Source organism: Dreissena polymorpha, chromosome 6, assembly GCF_020536995.1.
Source record: "Dreissena polymorpha isolate Duluth1 chromosome 6, UMN_Dpol_1.0, whole genome shotgun sequence".
Lineage (NCBI taxonomy): Eukaryota > Metazoa > Mollusca > Bivalvia > Myida > Dreissenidae > Dreissena > Dreissena polymorpha.
In genome coordinates, this window is record NC_068360.1 from 28,823,730 (window position 1) to 28,846,846 (window position 23,117).

The 23,117-nt window shown below is 34.2% G+C and overlaps 1 protein-coding gene and 1 long non-coding RNA gene across 2 annotated transcripts in view; one reads left to right on the forward strand and one right to left on the reverse strand.

The window, feature by feature from the left end:
* The window catches only part of LOC127833954 (uncharacterized), a 387,168-nt gene that overhangs the window by 134,330 nt on the left and 229,721 nt on the right, over positions 1–23,117 (reverse strand). The window lies entirely within an intron of this gene.
* On the forward strand, positions 5,315–7,022 carry LOC127833940 (uncharacterized). The gene is made up of 2 exons (XM_052359464.1): positions 5,315–6,373; positions 6,798–7,022. The coding sequence occupies exons 1-2, from the start codon at positions 5,392–5,394 to the stop codon at positions 6,821–6,823; spliced, it is 1,008 nt and encodes a 335-aa protein (XP_052215424.1). The 5' UTR covers positions 5,315–5,391; the 3' UTR covers positions 6,824–7,022.

A 23,117-nucleotide genomic window follows, 5' to 3' on the forward strand; every position in this document is an offset into this window, starting at 1 on the left:
TTTGTGTGACATGAACATAAAAACAAGTTTGAGTAAAACAGTTATTTTAATATACGTTCGTCCGAATCCCAGGTGGAATCATAAAACGATAACAGCGGAACTAAAATGACCGATATAGTCCACTTAACTATGTTAATGCAGCACAAAGTTTTCATTTAATCAGTGTATAAACAAAATCTACAATCAATAACTGACCAAGTATTTGATAAGGAATCATAAACGACTATACTTTTCATAATGACATGGAAATTACCTAGCTATTGGGTTAATAAAACAGCCCTACGAGAACCAGTAAATTTGGATGGAACCGTAAAAAGGAAAATATATTATGTAGCGCTTAAATTTTACAGCGGAGGAATGTGTACTGTGGCTGTTGCTTCTTTCAAAACTAATTCACATTTAAGAATGCTAACAATGATCCATTTAGTGGCTGTTTGCCTCGTAATATTTTGAATATTTAAATGAAAACTACCTGTTATGTCACTTACGCGTATACCAATTTATTTTTGCATATACACACTTTCAAACTTGGCTTTATTGATATAAGGATTGAACCGCTTTTAATCATTGAACTGTCTAAGTTGGTTTGAAATTAATAGGATTTGATTTTCTTTTCAATATCTGAACGACTAAAAGCCTCGCATCGAAGTTTGTTTACATAAAATTTATTCGCGACCATATTTTTTAATATATATATTTCTATTAAAACTCATATGCAATCTCGAGGCTTGGACTTAAGAAATATCTTTCAGAGCATTTAATGATGCTTACACAATTTTCCGCTTTGCGCCGAAATGAGGTATTATCCAATGTTTCTTAACGACGGTAAAGAAGCAAAATCGATACTTTCATCCATTGAAATGTCAACTCATTTAGCTGATTCATGCGCTGTGATCCACTTTAAATGTCAAACTCACGAGTGTCAGAATGGACGTAGATGGGTTTGTACGGGATTCTTTAATTTTGTATTCAACGAATTTTCATTAAAATCTACATACGGGTATTCAATATTTTGAATGAAGAGATTTAAATAAACACGTTCACCATCAACGTTGAAAACAAACTTCTTTCATATGTTCCAGACGGCTAGTACTTTAAAATAAACATCATAAATAATGCATAGTAGAAACATTGACATTCAAAATGGATGGACAATATAAACCATAACACACCATATTTACAAAATGAAGAGTATCAGGAAACAACGCATAAGCATCATATAACCCATTTATGCATAGTGGAATCTCCCATCCTTCTAAATTGGATCAATGTATTTCCAAAATTAAGGATGTCTAGTATATTTATTTCTATATTTAGAATATTTCTTACAGAAATTCCTTTAAGCAAACAGCCAGACCCTGATAAGACGCCGCATCATGCGGCGTCTCATATGGGTCTACGCTGTTTGCCAAGGCCTTTTTTCTAGACGTTAGGCATAAATGTGTTAATGTTCCTATCTAACCATCTCTTACTCGTGGAAGGATCTCATTTTCATTAAAAAAATATTGACATACTATTTGATATAAACAAGGTCTCTTCATAGTGAAGGGTCGTGAATACACGCATGTGACATAAATCCGTTTGACTGTTTTTACATTTTGTACTAAACATTTTTTTACTAGTTTTTAATTCATATTCATAAATACGGTAAACAAAGCAAAAGCTAAAAAGTAGCAACCCCTGTACTTATTTTTTTATCTTATTAAAACCATGTGTAATAAATTGAATTAAAATGAAGGCATTCGTTGAATAAAAGGTACATTTGTGTATACTACTAGATCACAGAACAGTAAATACATTCTGATTAAAGTTTTAAAGGTGTCGACACGGGAACTATGCGGACTTAAGTCCACATGATAGCTTATCTTTGTTGAATTCTATATTGCAACACCATAGGTAAAAGAGCGGCGTATCGTAGTGTACTTCAAAATGCAACTTACTATTGCCGACAAATGTGTTCACGATTCACACATGGTTTACCAAATAATGAAAACTAGATTAAATGCGACTTTTCTTATTGAAAAGAGTAAACAATCAACATTGCATTGATCATGCAAATATCAACATAATAACAGTATGTGTTTTCTTTTCTCATGATACTATATAAATGTAAATATAACGATAGATAAGTCCTCGACTAACATTTCATGCTGAAATTGTTCGAAATTTGAAGAATGAACTATAAACATAATAAAGTTATCAAAACGTTATTTAAACGCTGAGATATTTCTACAATGTTATATCTATCTTTTTTCATGGCTAACATGTGAGACGATAATCTTTATTTCGAAAGGCAAATTAAAAAAGAGGTGAAACACAAATCGACATAAGTTCCAAAGTCTGATATGCGTTTGAAAACTCTGTAGGTTATAAGTGAATTACTATTTGTAATTTGCATTTCACCGGCATCATGTTCAGTACTGAACTCTCTTTAAAAAGAAGTTTTTGGAATATAAACATCATAAACTGCATTTAAAAGAGTTTTCAGTGAAATAAGCATCATTGATGTTCATAAGAATAAATTCAATTAAATAAAAAAAAGAAAATTACTGGCGGTTTCATATGCTGTGGATTATTGCCCTCAACAACGACTGCTTATTGCATTGAAGGGTTCCGGAAGTTGCAGCGCTTATTTGAAATTTGAACTTTATATTATGTTCAATTTGTCTGTGACAAACAAGCGTCCGTTTTGCAGAGTCACCAACACCTAATATTGTATTGACCTTTTAATTACAAGCAAACTAGAGCGTTCATACATTGTTGATGCTTTCTAGTGATATTGATCCGGAAAACTCTGTCGGCCTGCTGCTCTGTAGATTTTGGCCTTTAACAACTACAGCCTGTACATTCAAGAGTTCCGGAAGTTACTGCGCTTATTTCAAATTGTTACTATGTACCATTCGTGTAACAAATAGGCGTCCGTATTTTTAGTGTCTACTTGTGATATTGATAATGCAAGTTTAAGGTAAACACGGTAAAACAGTGTTTGAAACAGATCAGAATGAAAAATGTCGACCGTGGAATTATTAATTACGCCTGAACTAATAAACACCGCTTTTTATATGTTTTATATAATTTAACTGCAACTTTAGATATGCAAAATTGTAAAATTACTATTTAATGTATGTGACACAACAGTAATTTGAAAACAAATAGTCAATAACGAAAAAAAAGGAATTTATTAAATAGTAACTTCAATGAATAGTAATAATCTATCCATCCATCCATCCATCCATCCATCCATCCATCCATCCATCCATCCATCCATCCATCCATCCATCCATCCATCCATCCATCCATCCATCCATCCATCCATCCATCCATCCATCCACCATCCATCCACCCACCATCCATCCATCCATCCATCCATCCATCCATCCATCCATCCATCCATCCATCCATCCATCCATCCATCCATCCATCCATCCATCCATCCATCCATCCATCCATCCATCCATCTATCTATCTATTAATTTAACTTTAATATCCAAATATATACGACAATGCACAGGAATTACTTTTTATAAGCACTGTAAAATGATAATTTTACTTCACAAACGATACTAAATTTAAATAAATATGAATAAAATGTCTTACCTGAAGTTGAACAAGGGCAGCAGTTTTCCAAATTTGTTTGAGCAGCTTTTTCGTTTGATTCAATGGGACTAGGCATGTCCTTCCATACTAAGTTTCCTCTAAGAAATTATGATGACTTGAAATGAAATGCCCAATGTATGTGTCAAAGTTAACCCATTTATACCTAGCGTCTAGAAAAAAGGTCTTGGCAAACAGCGTAGACCCAGATGAGACGCCGCATGATGCGGCGTCTCATCAGGGTCTGCGCTGTTTGCTTAAAGGATTTTCTGTAAGAAATATTCTAAATATAGAAATCAATATACTAGACATCCCTAATTTTGGAAATAAATTGATCCAATTTAGAAGGATGGGAGAGTCCACTACGCTTAAATGGGTTAAAGTTGAATATTAATGTTTGACAAAGGGAACGTCTGATTCAAAGAATAAATGGACTACTTTTACGTAACATTGTGGAAAACTTCAGTAAAACGAAATACAAATCAAAGATGTGGCCAGTTTTCAACTGACCTTAAAGGGGCCTTTTCACAGATTTTGACATGTTTTGAAGTTTGTCATTAAATGCTTTATATTGATAAATGTAAACATTAAATTTTAAAAGCTCCAGTAAAAAATCAAAAATAAAATTTAAAAAAGGAAAACAAAGTAGCCCGTAGCAGGGCCCACAGTGACCCCCGGAATCCTGAAGTAAAAACGCATAAGCCAACTGAGCTATCCCGCCAATCATACATAAGTTGCGTATTTTATACGTTATATAAGCAATCTTCGTAGTTCAACAAATTTAAACGACAACAACAGAACTCTCCAAATTATTCAATCGTTTCGCGTTGCAACGCTTAATAATTTTTAGCTTTTTAAATCGTCAAAAGATGCATATAATAGCTATATTAGACCATGGCAAATGTTCAGTATTACTGTTTCCTCACAAATAGCATAACTAAACCGAAAATTTGCGAATCTGAAACAACTTTTTTCAATTTTGTCAATTTACCAAACCGTGAAAAGATCCCTTTAAGTCATTTAAAGCAATATTTTGTAAGTCAGTTGTGGATGCTTGAAGAGCAATATTGGAATTGCAATTAAAATTATGCCGCAATATGTAATGATAAAACAATGCAAGATGAAAACAGATTAAATTCTTTCAATGCATAATACATTCGTAAAATAAATTTTATACTTGTGAAAACTCTGGTTCTAAAATATTAGTTATTAAAGATGAGCATGTTTAAACATGCTATATATTATGCACACCATATAGACAATTATTTATCAACAAAACTGTAAGTAACCATGTAAATTTCAAGAGCCGTTTGTGGGTTTAACTTGCACGCTATCAGCAATTATAATTTCATTTAACACCCAGGTAAGTCAATGTTAACTCCGGCAAATATTTGTCTTATCAGTCCTCAATTGTAGAGAACATAAAAGTCAATCGTTCTGTTGATACATGCATTTCAGATTTTCCAATGTTTCAATGCCATACTTAACGCCATTGGCTAATTTAAAGTGATATATTCATATGGCATTTTCCTCTACTTAAAGTATTTTTGCATATACAGAAACATCAAGATTAACTTCTATCAAGTAATCACTATTATACTAGTGGTATTTTCATCATGATTCATGAGGATATTGATTGAATAAAACACTTAAATTTAATTTAGATCATGTAAATTAAAAACCAACGTCCGTCAGAACGTTCCTTTGCTTGCAGCTGAATTCCAAACAAACAAAAAAGCGGTGTAGACGACTTGTAGATATGAATGACGTCACGTTTCGTCCAAAATAGACGTTTAAATGAGCAAAATGATGTCAAGATACGCAGATGGACACTCGCTGGAATACAAATCTTATTCACCGTCCACCAGTCCGAGGGGCAGGCGTTATATATTGCAGAACCTCAATTACAAGAAAAAGAAGCAAATCAATCTGGACAAATCACGTGACAAAGAGTACTTTGACATTCGCAAAGCTCCGCCCTCGACTGGATCTGTTGCAAGTAATAACAGTACCTCTAAACCAGTCGGTACTTCCAATAAAGTGATGCCAACTGATTCACCGCGGAAAACCCCTCGCGAACCCCCGGTATACGTGTCACCGCGGAAGGATATTAAGGCGGTAAAGACGCCGAGAAAGGAGTCCCCAGAAAAGAATAATACTCCAATGAAAAACGACAAGAATGAATCTGGAAAACAAACTAAAAACGAATTAGGTCTCACACCTCGAGATGAATATATGGTTACTAAACTTTATGATCGAGAAATTATTTATTTAAAACCATCAGAAGTGCGTTACACTCACGACCAAATAACGGCGCATTTCCAAGATGGCCGCTCTATGATTTCGACGTTTATTGCATTGTTATACGGTCGGGCTGAGATACGACTAGGGGGCAACGATGTACCGCCAATCGAGGTCATGCAAACCGATGAGCTGGATGGCGGGAAATCTGAGAAAATATGGTATGTCGTCAATGGTAACCGCCGACTCTATGTATTCAAACGCTTGGAAAAATGCGGAGCTTTGACCACCATGCAGGTAGTGGCTAGGAAATACGATTCAATCGAAATGGACAAACACTTTTTGACTAGAAATAAAGGTAGGACAGTTTCAATTACGAATGACGCAGCTATAGGGGCAAAATTTGTAAAAGAGGTTTCTAAGTGGAAAGAGTGGAAAGCAAAACAGCCCGCCCAGAAGCCTGGTGTAAAGGGAAAGTCCGACAAAGGACAAAGTAACCCGTCCAAGAAACAGCCGGGATTGCCTTCTCAAACAAATAGTAAGAATCGCAATTCTACAATATTATTCAATGCCTGTAAGTCATATCATATCGAAACGGTTATTTGTTGTAGGTGTCTTGTATTGTTCGGAGTCCATTCGGCGAATGTCACTACAAATGGCCGAGCACAACACTCGCAAAATCTCATAAAGGCATTGGTTTCTAGGCGAAACAATTGCTTATATCACATATGTAAATAATTTATTACACACGGGGTCAGTTTATATCTGCATTATATCATGTTTAGTGATTGATATAGCAAATGCTATTTTAATTATTGTGTACGTATTTTTTAATGTATGTTATAAATAACGGTTAAATAGGTCTTTTTTTTGAAACTCACAATCATGTTATTATCATGCACCCGTGTTGTATAAACTATGCATTTTGATTAAACTATTGTCCTTTTTTCGTTTCATTTCAGAATCGAATTGTTGCACCATAAGTTAATGAAAAGAAGCAGAGCAATAAGTCATCACTTGCACAAGGTAGATAACTCATAAATAAAAGACATGAAGGATTTAACGCTGTTGTGACCCTTATGTTCGTTATTTAGTCTCCAACAGAAAATACATGTATATTATATCAATTGAACTAAACAATTACTTAAAAAAGTTATACATAAATTGCTGAAATGAACAATTACTATGTCCGCATGAAATAAAATTTAATAACCTGTATTCATATGTTATTTATTTTTTATTTATGTAATATATAAATATATATTGGAAATACAACACGTTATTGTGCCTTTAAATGGAGTTATTTAGAACAACTTTTGCACGAAATAATAAATTCGAGACCAGTTCAAAGACTGACGATTTTCAAACTAATTTATTTTGCTACTCAATAGAACAACGTTGCAAAAAGGATTCGGTCGTTCCGGGCAACTAATGACACAATTAATTCATGTATAATCACGTAAACCTAATACAAATTTTGAAAGGCAAATATATTCGCATCGATGTGCATTTGTGGGAAATATTATGCAATACTAAATACACTGGATTCGGATATTCTCAAATAAGTGCGTGTAATCCAGCTCATCTAACGCCATAATTGTTTCCTATTGAATTAGTTAAATGAATTGTTTAATGTTATCATCGACTTAAAGCTTGCCCAATATTACTACACTTATGTTTTCATTGTTGACAGCGGGCACCACACAACGACAATATATAATGTTTTTGCAAAATACGAAGAGGGTCACTTACTGACCAAGCGCCTACAATAGCCTTAAAGGCTATTCACGTATTAAAAAGCGACCACGGGTAGCCCTATTGGGTACGCGAAAAAGAATCGATTTTGAGGGTCGAACAAATATCCTATGTTTCGGACAAAGAGTTTGCCGGTGATACTGTCACTGTGTTGGGAAGCAAATCAAATCAAAGTACTGACAGAACTGGTGTGACGATGCTTTTGAGAGGATGGATATAAAAGCATCAAGTTAAGTTTATCTACATCACCACAATCACCACAATTGTGCATGTTGGTACGAAAAAAAAAAATTGGTACAAAAAATTTGCGAAAAAAAATTGGGTATGAAAACAAATTTGGGTACGAAAAAATATTTGGGAACAAAAAAATTGGGACCGAAATTTTTTTGGGTACGAACAAAAAATTGGGGATGAAAAAAAAATGGGTACGAAAAAAAATTGGGTACGAAAAAAAAAATGGGTACGAAAAATTTTAGGTACGGAAAAAAATTGGGGGAACGGGAAAGTAGTACCTGTGGGGAACTTGACCCACACTCGCACATTTTCGGCCCTTTCCGTCAAACATCAGATAAGTTCCTCGAAGGCAATAGTATGAATACACATTTCGGAAGCGGTAATGCGGTCCTACCTACGCGCGTCAAAATGTAAGCGAAATATGTACACAAGTCTGTCAGGAATGATTGAATTAACGAAGAAAATCGTGTATTGATGTAAGTTTTTTGAAGAAATGTGCAGAAAATATATTAAACAAGAGCTGTGTTTGTGAATCACAATGCCCCCTGCTGCGCAGCTTTGAAGCCATATATTTTACCTTTGACCTTGAAGGATGACCTTGACCTTTCACCACTCAAAATGTGCAGCTCCATGACATACACATGCATGCCGAATATGGAGTTGCTATCTTCAATATTGCAAAATTTGACCTTTGACCTTGACCTTGAAGGATGACCTTGACCTTTCACCAATCAATATGTGCAGCTCTATGAGATACGCATGCACGCCAATATTGAAAAAGTTATGGCCAATGTTAAAGTTTTCGGACAGACAGACAGACGCTTTATATTTGACATTTGACCTTGAAGGATAACCTTCATCTTCACCTTTCACAACTGAAAATGTGCAGCTCCATGAGATGCACATGTATGCCAAATATCAAGTTGCTATGTTCAATATTAAAAAAGTTATGGCCATTAAAGTTTTCGGACGGACGGACAAACTGACACACTGACTGACTGACTGACTGACAGTTCAACTGATATAGGCCACCCTACCGGGGGCATAAAAAGTAATGGCGATATTTTTCTCAGCCACATAATTGGTAATAGTTTGATATCACAAAATGAAAGTGAAAGTAGAACTGTCAAAAATGACAACCTGTCAACGTGTTGTTTTTGCTGGCACGAGAGGGCGATTACACTCCATGTGTTCACATTTTGACCATAGGCTTTGTCAATGACCTTTATAGTATGGGTAGCTTTGATATTATTTATTGCTATCATGTAACTGCATGATTGTGTATATGTTTACAATACACAAAGCATAAATAATGATATAAATATACTGATTGAGCTTATAATTATCTGAGAACTATAGCCAGGTCAATTAAGGACTTAAAATACAATTTTGTGTCCTGATTTCATGAAGAAATGACCATGCATGTCCGAGATTTCAAATTCAAGGCCCTGGTGTGACACATTGGTAGCATTACCGTTAAACTGTACCAGGCTTATGAAATTAGTTTTTATTGAACTATCTAAGGAAATCTTAATCAGGCACTGATTTTTCGTTTTAATACAGTCATAGATCAGTTGTGGCCTCTGGGTAATGACCAATTTTTGCTTACTTGTCACACCCTTAAAACTTTCCACATGTCTATAATAGCAAATCTGGATTTAGGTGATCTTCAATGGTACATTTAAACTTTAGCTCTGTTACAAGAGTGCTGTTAAAGTCCAGTCACATATTTAAATCTAGGCCATGTCAAAATCAAAGTGTCAAAGACAAATGAAAGATGCGTTCATTAATTATTGTCCAGTTGTTTACTACTGCTGTAAGTTTTTATATAATATGACTGATGAACATCATGTGAGAGAAAATTCACATTATCATTGTATATCAGGTTTAGCAGCCTTTTAGATAACAAAGTATGCTAGTTTTCAGTGTCGCTTCTGGGGATCAAACCCGTAGGGCTTTTAGGAAGATTCTGAAATTTTCGATCCCTCGAGAGCAACCAAACCAAAAATTAAGTCAACAATTGCCGACTCGCTTTTTTGAGTCGGTTCATGAGGGATAATGGAGCTTGATTGGTCATTGTCGGCTCTGGTACTACTTACATGTACCCCGGGTACTCTTAAGTATACTAACATGTACCCTGGGTACTCTAAGTATACTTACATGTACCCCAGGTACGGTAAATAAACATAATTGTACTCGGTCCATATTAGACTGTACCCAATTTGTATTCGCGCCCAAAATCTGATGTCGTAAAACGCGCAACCGATTATCTTAAACACACTTCTCTTCAAAAAACACTGCATCAACATGCTTTTTGAGTATGTGTTCCGATAATATAGAGGCCATTCTACAGAAAATTGACATAAATGTGTATATATAATTATTACAAAAAAATAGTTGACAACGACTGATTTAGGGTCAAATTTCCCGGGTACATTTTAGTATATTTACCGTACCCGGGATACATGTAAGTATACTTAAGAGTACCCGGGGTACATGTACGTAGTACCCGAGCCGACAATGAACAATGGAGTGATACTGGAAGGTGCAACATCTCTCACGCCCCCTAGCATCGCCTTTAGCAGTATTCAATTCTCAACAGGAAAGTGCTGGAGTCATTGATCCCGAGGGACAAGAAAAACAATTGATTTATGTTCGAAAAATAAATAATTTGATTAATGACAATTCTACTATTTGAGCCAGGTCACAGGAAAAGCGCAGTCAAATCAGTATCCAATTAAATTATTTGTTATTGTCAGAAAAACGCTTTTAAGCAAACAGCTTTCAAGCGACTGCAGGCTGATCTAGATCCAAACTGGCCAAAATCGCCTTAATGTCTCTTTTACTGTGACACAGTTCATTTAACTTTAAAATGATAAAAAGTACTAACACTAAGAAATAGTACAAACCAGTAAAGAGTTTGAAATCAATGTTGAATTTCAGGACAGCTTGGTGATCTGCAAATCCCCGATGAAATGTTGATATCGGGTATCATAGGCATTCAATAAGTCGCAAAATGCTCTAATACAATTTATAAAGCACAATGTGACTTATATTGATAACTAAAAATACCATTATGCCAGTTTTGCCGTGTCAAGCTGTTACGATCCAGAAAGTCCTTCATTCACATCGAGTATATATCCTTCGAATTCCAACAATTGTTGTCATAAGCGGAGATTTAGTGAATAAATAATTCATATATCCTAAATGACAGCTTCTAAATAGCGAAACAAGCCAATTTATGCAGTAAGAAAGTTTTGAATCGAGACTCTCACGGGGGCGGCCATTGTTGAATGTTGAAACACGAACGACAACTCTGCTAGGAGAATATTATCAATGACGAGCAATCTCCTACGCAGTGGCGAATGCAAAAGGGAAGTGACCTAAAAAATTTAGTTATATCAATCGACTGGCTCGGTCTTTTACATAGGTCGCCATTGTGATTTTTTTTAGGTGATTATCAAACCTTGGACGATGCTGTTCCAGCATCGTCAAAAAGTGTAGAAAACTTGTTTTCTTAATCATAAAAAACTCGTTTGTTAAAATAGTATTTTAAATAAATTCAATAAAAAATTATTTAGTGTCTTTCAATACTTACATTTATTTTATATGTCTTTAAATACTGACCAGAGCCGACCCAACATTCCACGTTGCTTTAGATTTGGAACACTGACCCGACCCTAAGAAGTGTATTGACCTGTATGAGCCCTGCTATTTATGACACTTAAAAACTGATTAGAACGAATTGTGTTACATTTCGAAGTATTAAAGCTTTGTAGCTCGTGGCAAATCTTTGGAAAAGTTATTGCGCAATATTAGGACAAATACTCGATGATACATACACAATATTAAAACTGTGAACCTCGCGGTTTCATTAAACTGTTTATAGTAAATATTCATTACCATGAATTAATGTAGTGTTTAAGTTAAAAAAAGCTTAATGTGTATTTTAATAACAACTTCATATCATATCAACAATGTCTGCAAGATTTAATGTTTAAGGTTGAGCAATTCAAGATGACGCCTGCGGATAACTATGTATTTAATCTTCAATATATGACCACTCTCCTTGCATAGTACTTACACAAACGGTAAGACTAATTCACTGATTTACACAATTTGATCGACACGAAGTTTAGAAAATCTGAAAGCACGGTCTTCATTATTTGGCCATATTAGCTTATAATACACGTAAAACAAAAATTCTCGATGTGAAGATTTCTTACAGTAACGCATTGTGACAAGACATGAGACCTAATCACTAGACCTTTTTATACAGAAAATATATGGGCCGTGCTCTGTAAAAAGGGGGTTTAATGCATGTGCGTAAAGTTTTGTCCCATATTAGCCTGTGAAGTCCGCACAGGCTAATCAATGACGACACTTTCCGCTTTTATGACATTTTTCGTTTAAAGAAAGTCTCTTCTTCGCAAAAATCCAGTTTAGGCTAAACGTGTCGTCCCTGATTAGCCTGTGCGTACTGCACAGGCTCATCTTGGACGACGCTTTACACACATGCTGAATGCTGTATAACGATGCTTGTGTGCAAATAGCAATCTTATAATGCTAAAATCAAAAGTATTGTAATTACTGGTAATGCGTTATTCGGACATTGGAGTACACTCTGTGTTTTTCCGTCATGCCTGTTATAATGAAAAACAATTTGGCCACATACCGTTGCAACAAGGACAAAAAGGATATCTATTCAAATTAAAAACGCAAATTTACATTGAAATGACACTTTTAATAGGTTCTTCACTTCACTTCACTTGTCCTGTAGTCTGAACGACCGTTGGGGCACCACATATGATCTGGCAACCAGTTCTCTCCATTCTTCTCGCCTCTCGGACTGTCTCAAGGCTTCGCTGAGCCTCATCCCTGTCCACTCTTAGACTTTGTCCTCCCATCTTTTCCTTTGTCTGCCTGTACTCCTCCCTCCTTTTACTGTGCCTTGAAACACAGTCTTGGCAAGCCCTGACGATCGTAAGACGTGCCCATACCACTTTAGTTTGCGTCTTTTCATAATGGTCAGTAGTTCTTCATGGGGCCCGATGGCTTGCCTGATTCTCTTTCGGACTTCTTCATTTGTGATGCGGTCCTTGTAGGAGATGCCGAGGAGTCGTCAAAAGCATCTCATTTCCATGGCCTGTATCCTTCTCTCCAAGTCAGCTGTTAGTGTCCGTGACTCATAGGCATACAAAAATATGAACATGACCAAGGCGCGCATCAGTCTGATCTTTGAGCTGAGGGCTATGTTCGTGGTTAATAGGTTAGTAGTTGACTAAAGTCAGCCAATAGTGGCATTGTATTTTACTTTATTTTATGCTTTCCGATGGTTTTGTGGTGATTTTTAACCTACCACCGTTCTTTACTTACGTTCATTTTCCTTTGGGTATATTGTTCCTTTTAGTTAATATATTAAAAGCGTCCATTGATTAATACCGTTAAACATTGCCGAGGTTTTATTCATTGTTGAAAATATGCCTAGAAATGTAACGTTGTGTGTTGTTTTTATATCCTTTTGTTTAATAAATGTTTATTACGTTGAAAAAGACCAGAACCTCATTATTATGCTATATAATTAAGTCAAACCACTATTACGTAGATCTCAACTGTATCACTATGAAAATGTCCGAGTAACGCCGCATGAGCACAAAGTATAAAATCGCGCGTTTCTCCTATGAATAGTCCCGACTTCGTCGAGTTAACATCGCGAAAATAGGTAATTAAATTATATTATTTACATACATTAGGGACTTTGGGCACATAGAGACTGGCTATCCTCTTCAAACGTTCTGAGAGCATTGAAGCTAGATTCCTACCCCTCAGCAGCCTGGGTCGCTAATAGTTGATATATATGTCACATACCTTCACACAACTATCCCTGATTCCTCAAATATTACAAGTGAAGCTTAATCCATTATTACCATGCCGCCAGCATACGACGGAAAATGTAGATCTTCATTACCGCATTTTACATCTCGCGAGTTGTAGTGTCATTTTACGTCCGCCATTTTGTTGTTTGGATAAGTATGGCCGCTATGTCAGCTGAGCGGATGTAAAACATGCCAGGATAATTGCTACGCAGCAAACGGATTGACAACCACAAGTTTTTGGCCTGGGGCGAAGCTCCTAGGCCATAGTACTGATACCGATTTCTGAGACGAGCTGACTTGGCTGGCTGCCAAAACCAAATTTGTATAACTCCGATTTACCACTTATAAGTGCGTGCGCAATAAAAGTAGTTCTTTGCAGATCTCAATAACCCGGCTTGTAAATACAGAACATCACTATATAACATGACAGTGTCATACAAAGTGTTAAAAAAAATATTATTGAATCAAAATTGTTAAGAATTGGCTACGACATAGTTTTTATTGTTTACATATTCATGAGAGAATAAGTTGCTCACTTGACGGTCTCTAACTACCGTTTCGCGGAGTTTGTCAAAACAAGAGCAACATGTTTGCCATTAACAATAGTTTTACTTTGAACTTTAATACATGTAAAAAAATATTATTGAATCAAAATTGTTAAGCATTGGCTACGACATAGTTTTTATTGTTTACATATTCATGCGAGAATAAGTTGCTCACTTGACGGTCTTTAACTACCGTTTCGCGGACTTTGTCAAAACAATAACAACTTGTTTGCCATTAACTTTGAACTATAATCTAAACCAATAAAAATAAGTCAGTGGAACTTTAATTTTCCGTATGTTCTCTTGATTTTTACATGGTTTAAATTAACCTCAGCGTTAATAACAATGAATACAGTAGGGCACAGTCGACAGTGACAATTTTCGGATAAACTTCCTGGTTTTTGTCAAAGGTAAATTAAAACAAGTTTTTCTTTTGTTTTTCTTATTAAAAAAAAACAAAGTTGGTCTTAAAGGATGGAATTACATGTTTAATGAATCTATTACACCAATCATGATGTTTGTATGAGCCGTTTTGGCGGTCATAACGACGATTTTAGACGCTGTTTATGTGTCTGTTTGCCTAGGTAGTTGTCAAAATCTTAAACACTTCTAAATTTATCATTTGTTGTTGAACTTTTCTATAATGACAATATTAACATTTCGTTGAACAATTTACGGGCATGTATTCCCTTAGACGTATTCTACTTTCATTTTATGTACTTAAAATTATTGTATTACATTTAACAGACTGTGAACTGAGCAAGGTTGTATTAAAAACTAACATCAAATTTATGTTGCAAATCTTTGTGCAATCTCACAATGACAGGTTAGCGATGACAATTCCATGCAAAATGATAGCATTAATGCATATGTCAGGAATGTGTTTAATTACAATGTATATTTGATTATTTTTATTGGTACATATTTAAATGTTTCTATTTTTGTCAAAATTTATAGTTTTGGATGTCAATATTAATGGTTGTGTTCATGATCAAGTTTAACATGAAAGCAATGATGATCTAAGATTCATAACAACAAAAAAAGAAAGTAGAAAGAATAAATATCTTTCTCATAAAGTACGACCAACTTCACAAATATGTGGTAATGCTTTTGAAACTTTATATTTTCAATGAATTGTCAGACATAACCAAGAGGTTGCAGCTTAAGAAAACTGATTAAATGTTTACAGTAAATATGTTTCTGGACTATCGGAATATCGTTAAGATTGTATTGAGATTCAATACTTCAGCAGACCTTTGTTTTCATTGTCATTTATTATTTTTAACTATAACACAATCATACATAAGTATTTTGCTATATTTTATTTATTCAGGGGCAGAACCTACTACCTGGTAGTTTCAATGATGAACTATCAGGATATAGGGCTAAAAGATGGATGTGCCAAATCCACTTCATGAACAACATATTGGGCAAAAGTGGAGTGCGAACACTAAATGATGTGCTGCTAAATAGCAGGTTTGATATGATTTACACCTTGCATTGTTTACACTGCACCTTCATGTACACCATGTAACTTTAAGATCTGTGTTGGGATAATAAGGCGCGACCCAGATAACATTTTTAAGGATGTCTCTTTAAATTATTTCACCATTTGTAATGGGATAAAGTCGAGAGCTCGCTCATTCGTGAGAGTGTTCTATAGATATTATGAATTTTTTTTAACAAATACGTAATTTTCAGTAAAGTGCAATCGCGCGTTTGTAATATGAAGTCCCAACACTGATCCGACATTTTTCTAACCGTTCAAACGCGTCATTGCACATTACTGAAAACATACGGATTTGTTTAAAAAAAATCATGATACCTATAGAAAACTCTCACGAATCAGCCGGCTCTCGACTTTATCCCATTAAAAATAGTGAAATATTTAAAAAGAAATCCGTGAAAATGTTAACTGGGGTGCGCTTTATTCTCCCAACACAGATGGTTTACCTTTATGGTGTTAAGTATGGATACTATTTTTTAATATTAAACATTGACAATATACTATTCACTATGCATATCTTGAGGGTTCAGATTGTATAATGTACCAAGCAATAACCTTTTTTTCGTCTTGATTATACAATTTTAATAATATTTCTTGTGTTATTTTTACATAGAGTAAGTTAAACAAGCATTAAGGCAAAACTAAAACATGACATGGTATTCAATTTCTATAAATTGTTGACAAGCCTATGGTATCTACTGTTGATATGTAATTTATATGTGTTTTTTAAGGTTTCTAATCAGTCATTTTCATTTTAATTATTGCAGATCTTTACAAGTGAATTTGGCAAATCCTGATGCAACCTGAGCTTACCAAGTTTACTGACAGTTTGGACTGTGTGTGGATGATAATATGGACAATATATTGTGTTCATGTTGTGTTGTGATTGACATTTTTTAACAGATAAGATTTTTTAATCCAGACTTAACAGGTGATTTTTCTTCAAAGAATTAATACAATACTTTTTTTATTGATGTGCATGAATTTGAGTACAAAATATCAACAATGTGTATCTTGTGTTGTTTTTCCAATCAGTCTGTCATCCGTAGGTAATATATTTAGTATGAGAAGGGAATATTTTTTTTACATTTTTGTTGGTTCTGCACACCATGTCAGATACATGAAAATATATTGTATGCCCCCAACGGGCGGCATATAGTTTTCTCACTGCCCGTCTGTCTGTCCTCCGTAACACTTTTCGTGTTCACTCTCTAATTCAAGTAGTTCTAATCCGATCTCCAAACTTGGTCAGAAGTTGCATCCGGATAATGTCTAGGTCAAGACGAACATGGGTTATGCCGGGCCAAAAACTATGTCATAGGGTCACTTAGTGCGTTTCAAATATCCAGCATGGTGTCCGCTCTCTAATTCAAGTAGTTTTCATCCGATCTTTCCCAAACTTTGTCAGAAGTTGTATCTACATAATGTCTACGCCAAGTGTGAACATGGGGCATGCCGGGCAAAAAACTAGTTCACTGGGTCACTTAGTGCGTTTTAAACATTCAGCTTGGTGTCCGCTCTCTAATTTAAGTAGTTTTCATCTGATCTTCACCAAACTTGTTCACAGGTTTTATCTAGATGGTCTCTAGGCCAAGTTCGAACATGCATGCAAAGGATTGGCAGAAAAAAACACATCTACAAACTGCAGCAGATGACATATGTAACAAACAAAATTTAAATATTGAACACCTGTTATGTAGCAAACTAATAGTTAAATAAAATAAAGGCGATGTATATCTCAAAAACATTTACACACTTATGCTTTTATGTAGTGACAAAGTTACAGTTGGGGGCATCCGTGTCGTGTGGACACATTTATTTGATTAATGATAAACAACTCATTCATAGTGATCTAACTATAAAATATTCTTTACACCTTAAGAAATACATTGTATTGTATGCCTGCTAATATTGTGGTCTTAAAATAATATCACTAATACTGTTGTAGTTCATTTAAATATCAAGATATGTGATGTTAACGTATGTGTTCATGTTATGTTTGTATTTGATTTGTTTTTACATGTAAATGAATATTTTGGTGTTTTAAGTTCAATCTATAGTGAGTTAATTAGTTAGGTGTGCCATTAATTATGTAGTGCTTATTGCTTTAATTTTGTTTTAGTTGAAAATCATGTTTTTGAATCTCTACGTATGAAATGCACAAGTGAATTTGGTTTGACACTTATGCGAAGATTAATAATAGATAAACTTCAAATACATTGTTGATCACAAACAGCATGTATATGCAATCCACAAATTACTGTTTTCATAGCAACTGTTAACTTAATGTATTTTGTCTACTTAATTTTATCAATCATGGAACAAAATTGAATTGCTAAATAAACAAAATAATGTCTGGCAGTACAGACACACAACACAAATTGTATCATGATGAGTTATTCGTTTTAGTTTTAAGTTCATAGCTGTACAAAATGTTCAATTTCTGAATACACACCTTTTTCCAGAAAATGTGCATATATTTATGTATAAAATAAACATGTTAATGATGTTCCATATCTGTCCAGAACATATTTTGTTGATTTTCTGTGCTTTTTTTGGCTTAAATTCTTTAAAATAGTAATAAATATGAAAAAAGAACATTTTTTGTTTCCATGGCATCCATGAGTATTTACGGATTAATATTAGTACAATTAATTCCGTACTTTGAAATTAATTATGTTCATCCAGATACGCGATCAATGGAGATATCATCAACACAAACTGATCAGCATAAAATGTACCGATACTGGTTGAATAAGGACGTCATTTCATCCAAAACGGGCATTCAGCATTTATGACACACAAAAATTGACAGACCCAGATGAGTCATAATCTCGTTCCCAGCCACATATCTTCACCGTCTATGTAGGATGGCCATGACTTAATGATCGACTATCCATTGTGACTTTTTGAAAAATGCAGCTGCAGCCTTGATTTTTATAAACCTGTTTATAATAATGCATACACATACTAAGTCAATAAAAAACTTCCGACAAAACGTCTTCTTAAAAAAAGATAGTTTGACTATGTATAAAGATATTGACATCTATATACAAAGTCGAACTATCTTTTTTTTAAGAACTAAACTTCTTCCCAAGCACACTAAATCTAGCCCCAGGCCTTCAGCGCCGTAGGCGCTTTGATTATTTAATGTTTACAATCTTAATACTAATCAGCAAAGGCATACCCTGATCACATGTCCAGTGTCAAGTTAATATTCTATATGTTTTATACATTGAAACATTTTAAAATAAATTGATATACTACATTAATTTATTTATTCGGCAAATAATAACGAGAGGGTACGAATAGACAGAAAACGTTTCTTACCAGCAGACAAAAGTGTTTTCGTGCTCTTTTCGAACTTGTAGAATAAGTTATACATTTGAGACTACATGTTATACGTTGATTACGTTCTGCTTACTAAATGCATTAATTTGGTAAATTAAAATGAAGATTCAACACGAGTTCGCATGAACAGGAAATCAATCAGGAAAATTGACTGTTAATGTGTTATATTTCGCGCTTAATAATTAATATTGTAACATCGGAAACTGGAGGACTTTTTTGAAGTTGTGAAATGATGGAGTTTTTAAAAGCAAATCGATTTTGGTGCTTGCATGACGAGAAACTTCATCGAAATCCAGATAAATCGCTACTGACATCAAACATGATTCTTTGAACACATTCAAGTTGCTACATTAACATTAACATTGGCTGCTGCTCGTTCTACTAGATATGTTCGTATAAACCTGAACTAATGGAATGACAGGTGAAAAAATAAATATTGTAATAGTTAGCCAAATACCCGACAGTCAAGTGCGAAGCATACATCGTATGTGAGTGAGCATTTGCATTAACGAATTAATGTACTCCACAAAAAATATTAATTACCACATGCAGGAAGATATTTCCGATCGCGTTGATACCTTCGACGGGGCTCGTCCCCAGACAGAACGCCAAAGCACGGCCCAAGGTCTCTACAACGAATCTGATGACCCCTAAGTAGGTCAGCACTGATATACTTACTTATCAGGATCAGCATTTGTGGCACATTCTGAAGTCAACACATGGAAACAAACCGTATTAAGTACACACTATTGTGATAGGGAATACTAATAATTAGCGTGTGAAATCGTGGGCATGAGTGGGTTTTGTATAGTTGCAAATAGTGAAAGTTCAATGTTTCACTTTGCAAAAGTTTCCGTATAAAAAAGAATTCATTTTTATAATCGCTTCTTTTGAGATAAAATGACGTTGATGTAGCGAACGCTAAACTTGAAACCAGAGGCATGCAGTCCCCTTTGGACAAATCATGCCAAATCAATAAAGAATATGCATTGATTTTTGCAGGAAAACAACTTATCAGAACAGTTCGTGATATAAATGATACGCAATAAATGTTTACAAGTGGTAATTCTGTTGTGGAAACGTGTTAAATTTTCAAAGCTAAAGCAATACTAACTGCCATCACAAAACGGTGATCTGTGTAAGTCTTCCCAAACATGAACACGCTTCCGGCCCGCGCATTGTCGATGAGGTCAGTGAGTCTGGAGGCCCACCATTGGATGAACGCCGCGCCCCACGTAGTCTTATAGATGATCAGGGCAATCAGGAACTGTACAGTCATGGCCCAGTACACCGTGTGCCAGTTAACATGAAACAGTGTTCACATTCTGTACCATGCACAATTTGTTTTTACGTTGCCGTTCACTTACAAATGTTTTATGTCCGAAATATAATTTTAACAATTAACAGTGAAGAACAACACACGGAAATAACAAAACATGTTAACGGCAGCAGAGATGCATACAGTCGCTGCATCAAAAAGTTGATAATGCCGAACATCGCGGCCGAATTTTGATGCCATGTTCACTTTGAACTAGCTTTTGACGTATTAAACAAAGATTATTGGGTCATAATTTATTTTAATAAACTTATATAGATAGACCAGCATCTTAAAACTGTAGAAGAGTACGGTTGAAATGACGAAATCTTTGAAACGATTCATCAGTTTTGTCTTCGCAGTACAGATTTAAACAATAAATAGCGTTTTCAAACGACTCACTTATTTCACTGAAAAATACAACAATCAAAGATTTGCATGTATATAGTAATAAGCAATATGTAAATCATTGATTTGTAATAATATTTTGCTGCAAGGTAAGGTTTAATATGTGTTTTTTTCCAAGCCTTTAGGGCTGAATACCCTCGTGTACAGCACACGTCCTAAATTGTTTATATGACGAGTTATAAAATAATTTCTTTGTTTGAATCTTCACAAAATCAATATGTTGTAAGGCTAGTTCATACATGTAGATAGAATAAATACGAATGTATTTTTGTTCTGTTTGGTTAAAAGTAGCAGAACTTGTAAGAATTGGCAATTTTAATGTAAAACTCATTTTTTTAACTCACTATGTGATAATGATAGACTAGTGTTTGTACTATCAAATGAAGACATAGTTAAAGTCAGCGCCAAGACCTGCCATATGATCTTAAATACAAATCTTTTGTATGAATAGCATTTTAAGCCGTATCTTAACTTTTAGCAATACTAATGTTTTATCAGTTTTTATTGATGCTCACATGTAAATATGAAAGCATTATCTTAACTTTTAGCAAGACTCATTTTTTATCAGATTTTTAGTAATGCTCGCATGTAAATCTGTTAGCCTTTTCTTAAATTTTAGCACGACTTATGTTTTGTCAGATTTTAGTGGTGCTCATATGTAAATCTGCCTGATGATGAGTTCCATTAAAAATTTCCTATGTATGTATATATGTGTGTGTGTGTGTGTAAATGTATGTGCGTTTATATATATGTATATATATGTATGCATACATATATATATATATATATATATATATATATATATATATATATATATATATATATATATATATATATATATATATATATATATATATATATATATATATATATATATGTAACTGATAGGCAATACACTTGTAATATAATGATGAATGACTCGTATATTTTTATAGCTGTAAAACTTTTGTATTGAAGAGACGTTAATAAACTAATAAACTGTAAACAACATTTTTTATAATCGTTATTAGCACTCTTCAGTTTTCACGGACTATAAGTTTAACTCTCCATCTGTCTGTCTTCAGCATAAATTGTTTTTACGATATCTCAAAAAAAGTGTTGAAGCTTGGTATACATAAAAAGAACAGTTTGAGTATTGTGCACGATTCATTTTCCCCACAGGTTTAAAGCCATATCGCTGTTACGTAAAATATTTACAAAAAAATAAAAAAAGTACATTAGATTTACATATTTAAAGTTACGATAAGATATATCATATGTCAGGTAACTGCTTTTAGAACAAATTGATGCAATTCTTCAAAAGCTATTAACTATTTAATCATCAAACTTTCTTCAGAAAGTATTTCAGCTTGTTTGGTTTGTATCTCTCAAATAGTTTTCTATGGTTGGAATAATGGAATCAACTTGTTTAAATCACTTTTATTTGAACACATATTCAATGGTATAATACGTGCGTTAATAAATTTGTAATAAGACAAAATTGAAAAATCACATGTACAGATGTACGTTAATTTATAACTTAAGGAATTTGACGGACAATGGTATCACCCAAATGTTTTAGTGTTCTAGGGAAAATAAAGTCCCAAAGATTTAAGATACTTCAGGGGGTAATTTATTGTCTAGACATATAATATAAAAGTGAAATGTTAAATATATCTGCATTCAACTTGCTATAAAAATAACTTTTTTTATTTGATACTGTTTTTGTTCACAAGTGTATTTTTGCTATTGTAAAGGTGATGTTAAGGAAAAACGTATTGAATGCTTCTACTCGTATATCGTGTAAAGTATTGATATCTCTGTTTTTCACTGAAATGATTTAGCGAATAGTTATTGGTGCCTATGGTTTTTGAGTGAATTTACATTTTATTTTAAATGTTAAATTGATATATTTCAGTATATATTTTTCTCAAAACGATGTTTGTGTGTGTGTTTTCCTATTTAAAGAAGTTAAATAACATCCTTCTATGTTTTATGTAATCATCAATTATACTATGCTGGAAGTCGGATCTCCCTACATCTGTCAAAGCACATCTATAACGATGACCATTGATTATGTTTAGGTTTTTCCTACTGCTTCAGGCGATTATAAGCATGTCAAAGATTGTACGTACCTTACGTCTATTATTCGATGTCAGCCACAACATAAACGGAAATCCGACGAGACCCATTAACGATCTAAGATTTTTTGGTTTTCGAAGCGCAACAAAAACGATGACGTAAACCACAAAAAACAACGTCATAGAAACGTATAGGAACCTTGAGCAATAACAAAAAAACAACAACACCAA

What these genes read in the sequence shown, in the direction of transcription:
- LOC127833940 (XM_052359464.1), top strand. Translation starts at nt 5,392, where the DNA reads ATGAGCAAAATGATGTCAAGATACGCAGATGGACACTCGCTGGAATAC. An exon ending in ATTGCCTTCTCAAACAAATA is followed by an intron (nt 6,374 to 6,797) that starts GTAAGAATCGCA and finishes GTTTCATTTCAG; the next exon opens with AATCGAATTGTTGCACCATA.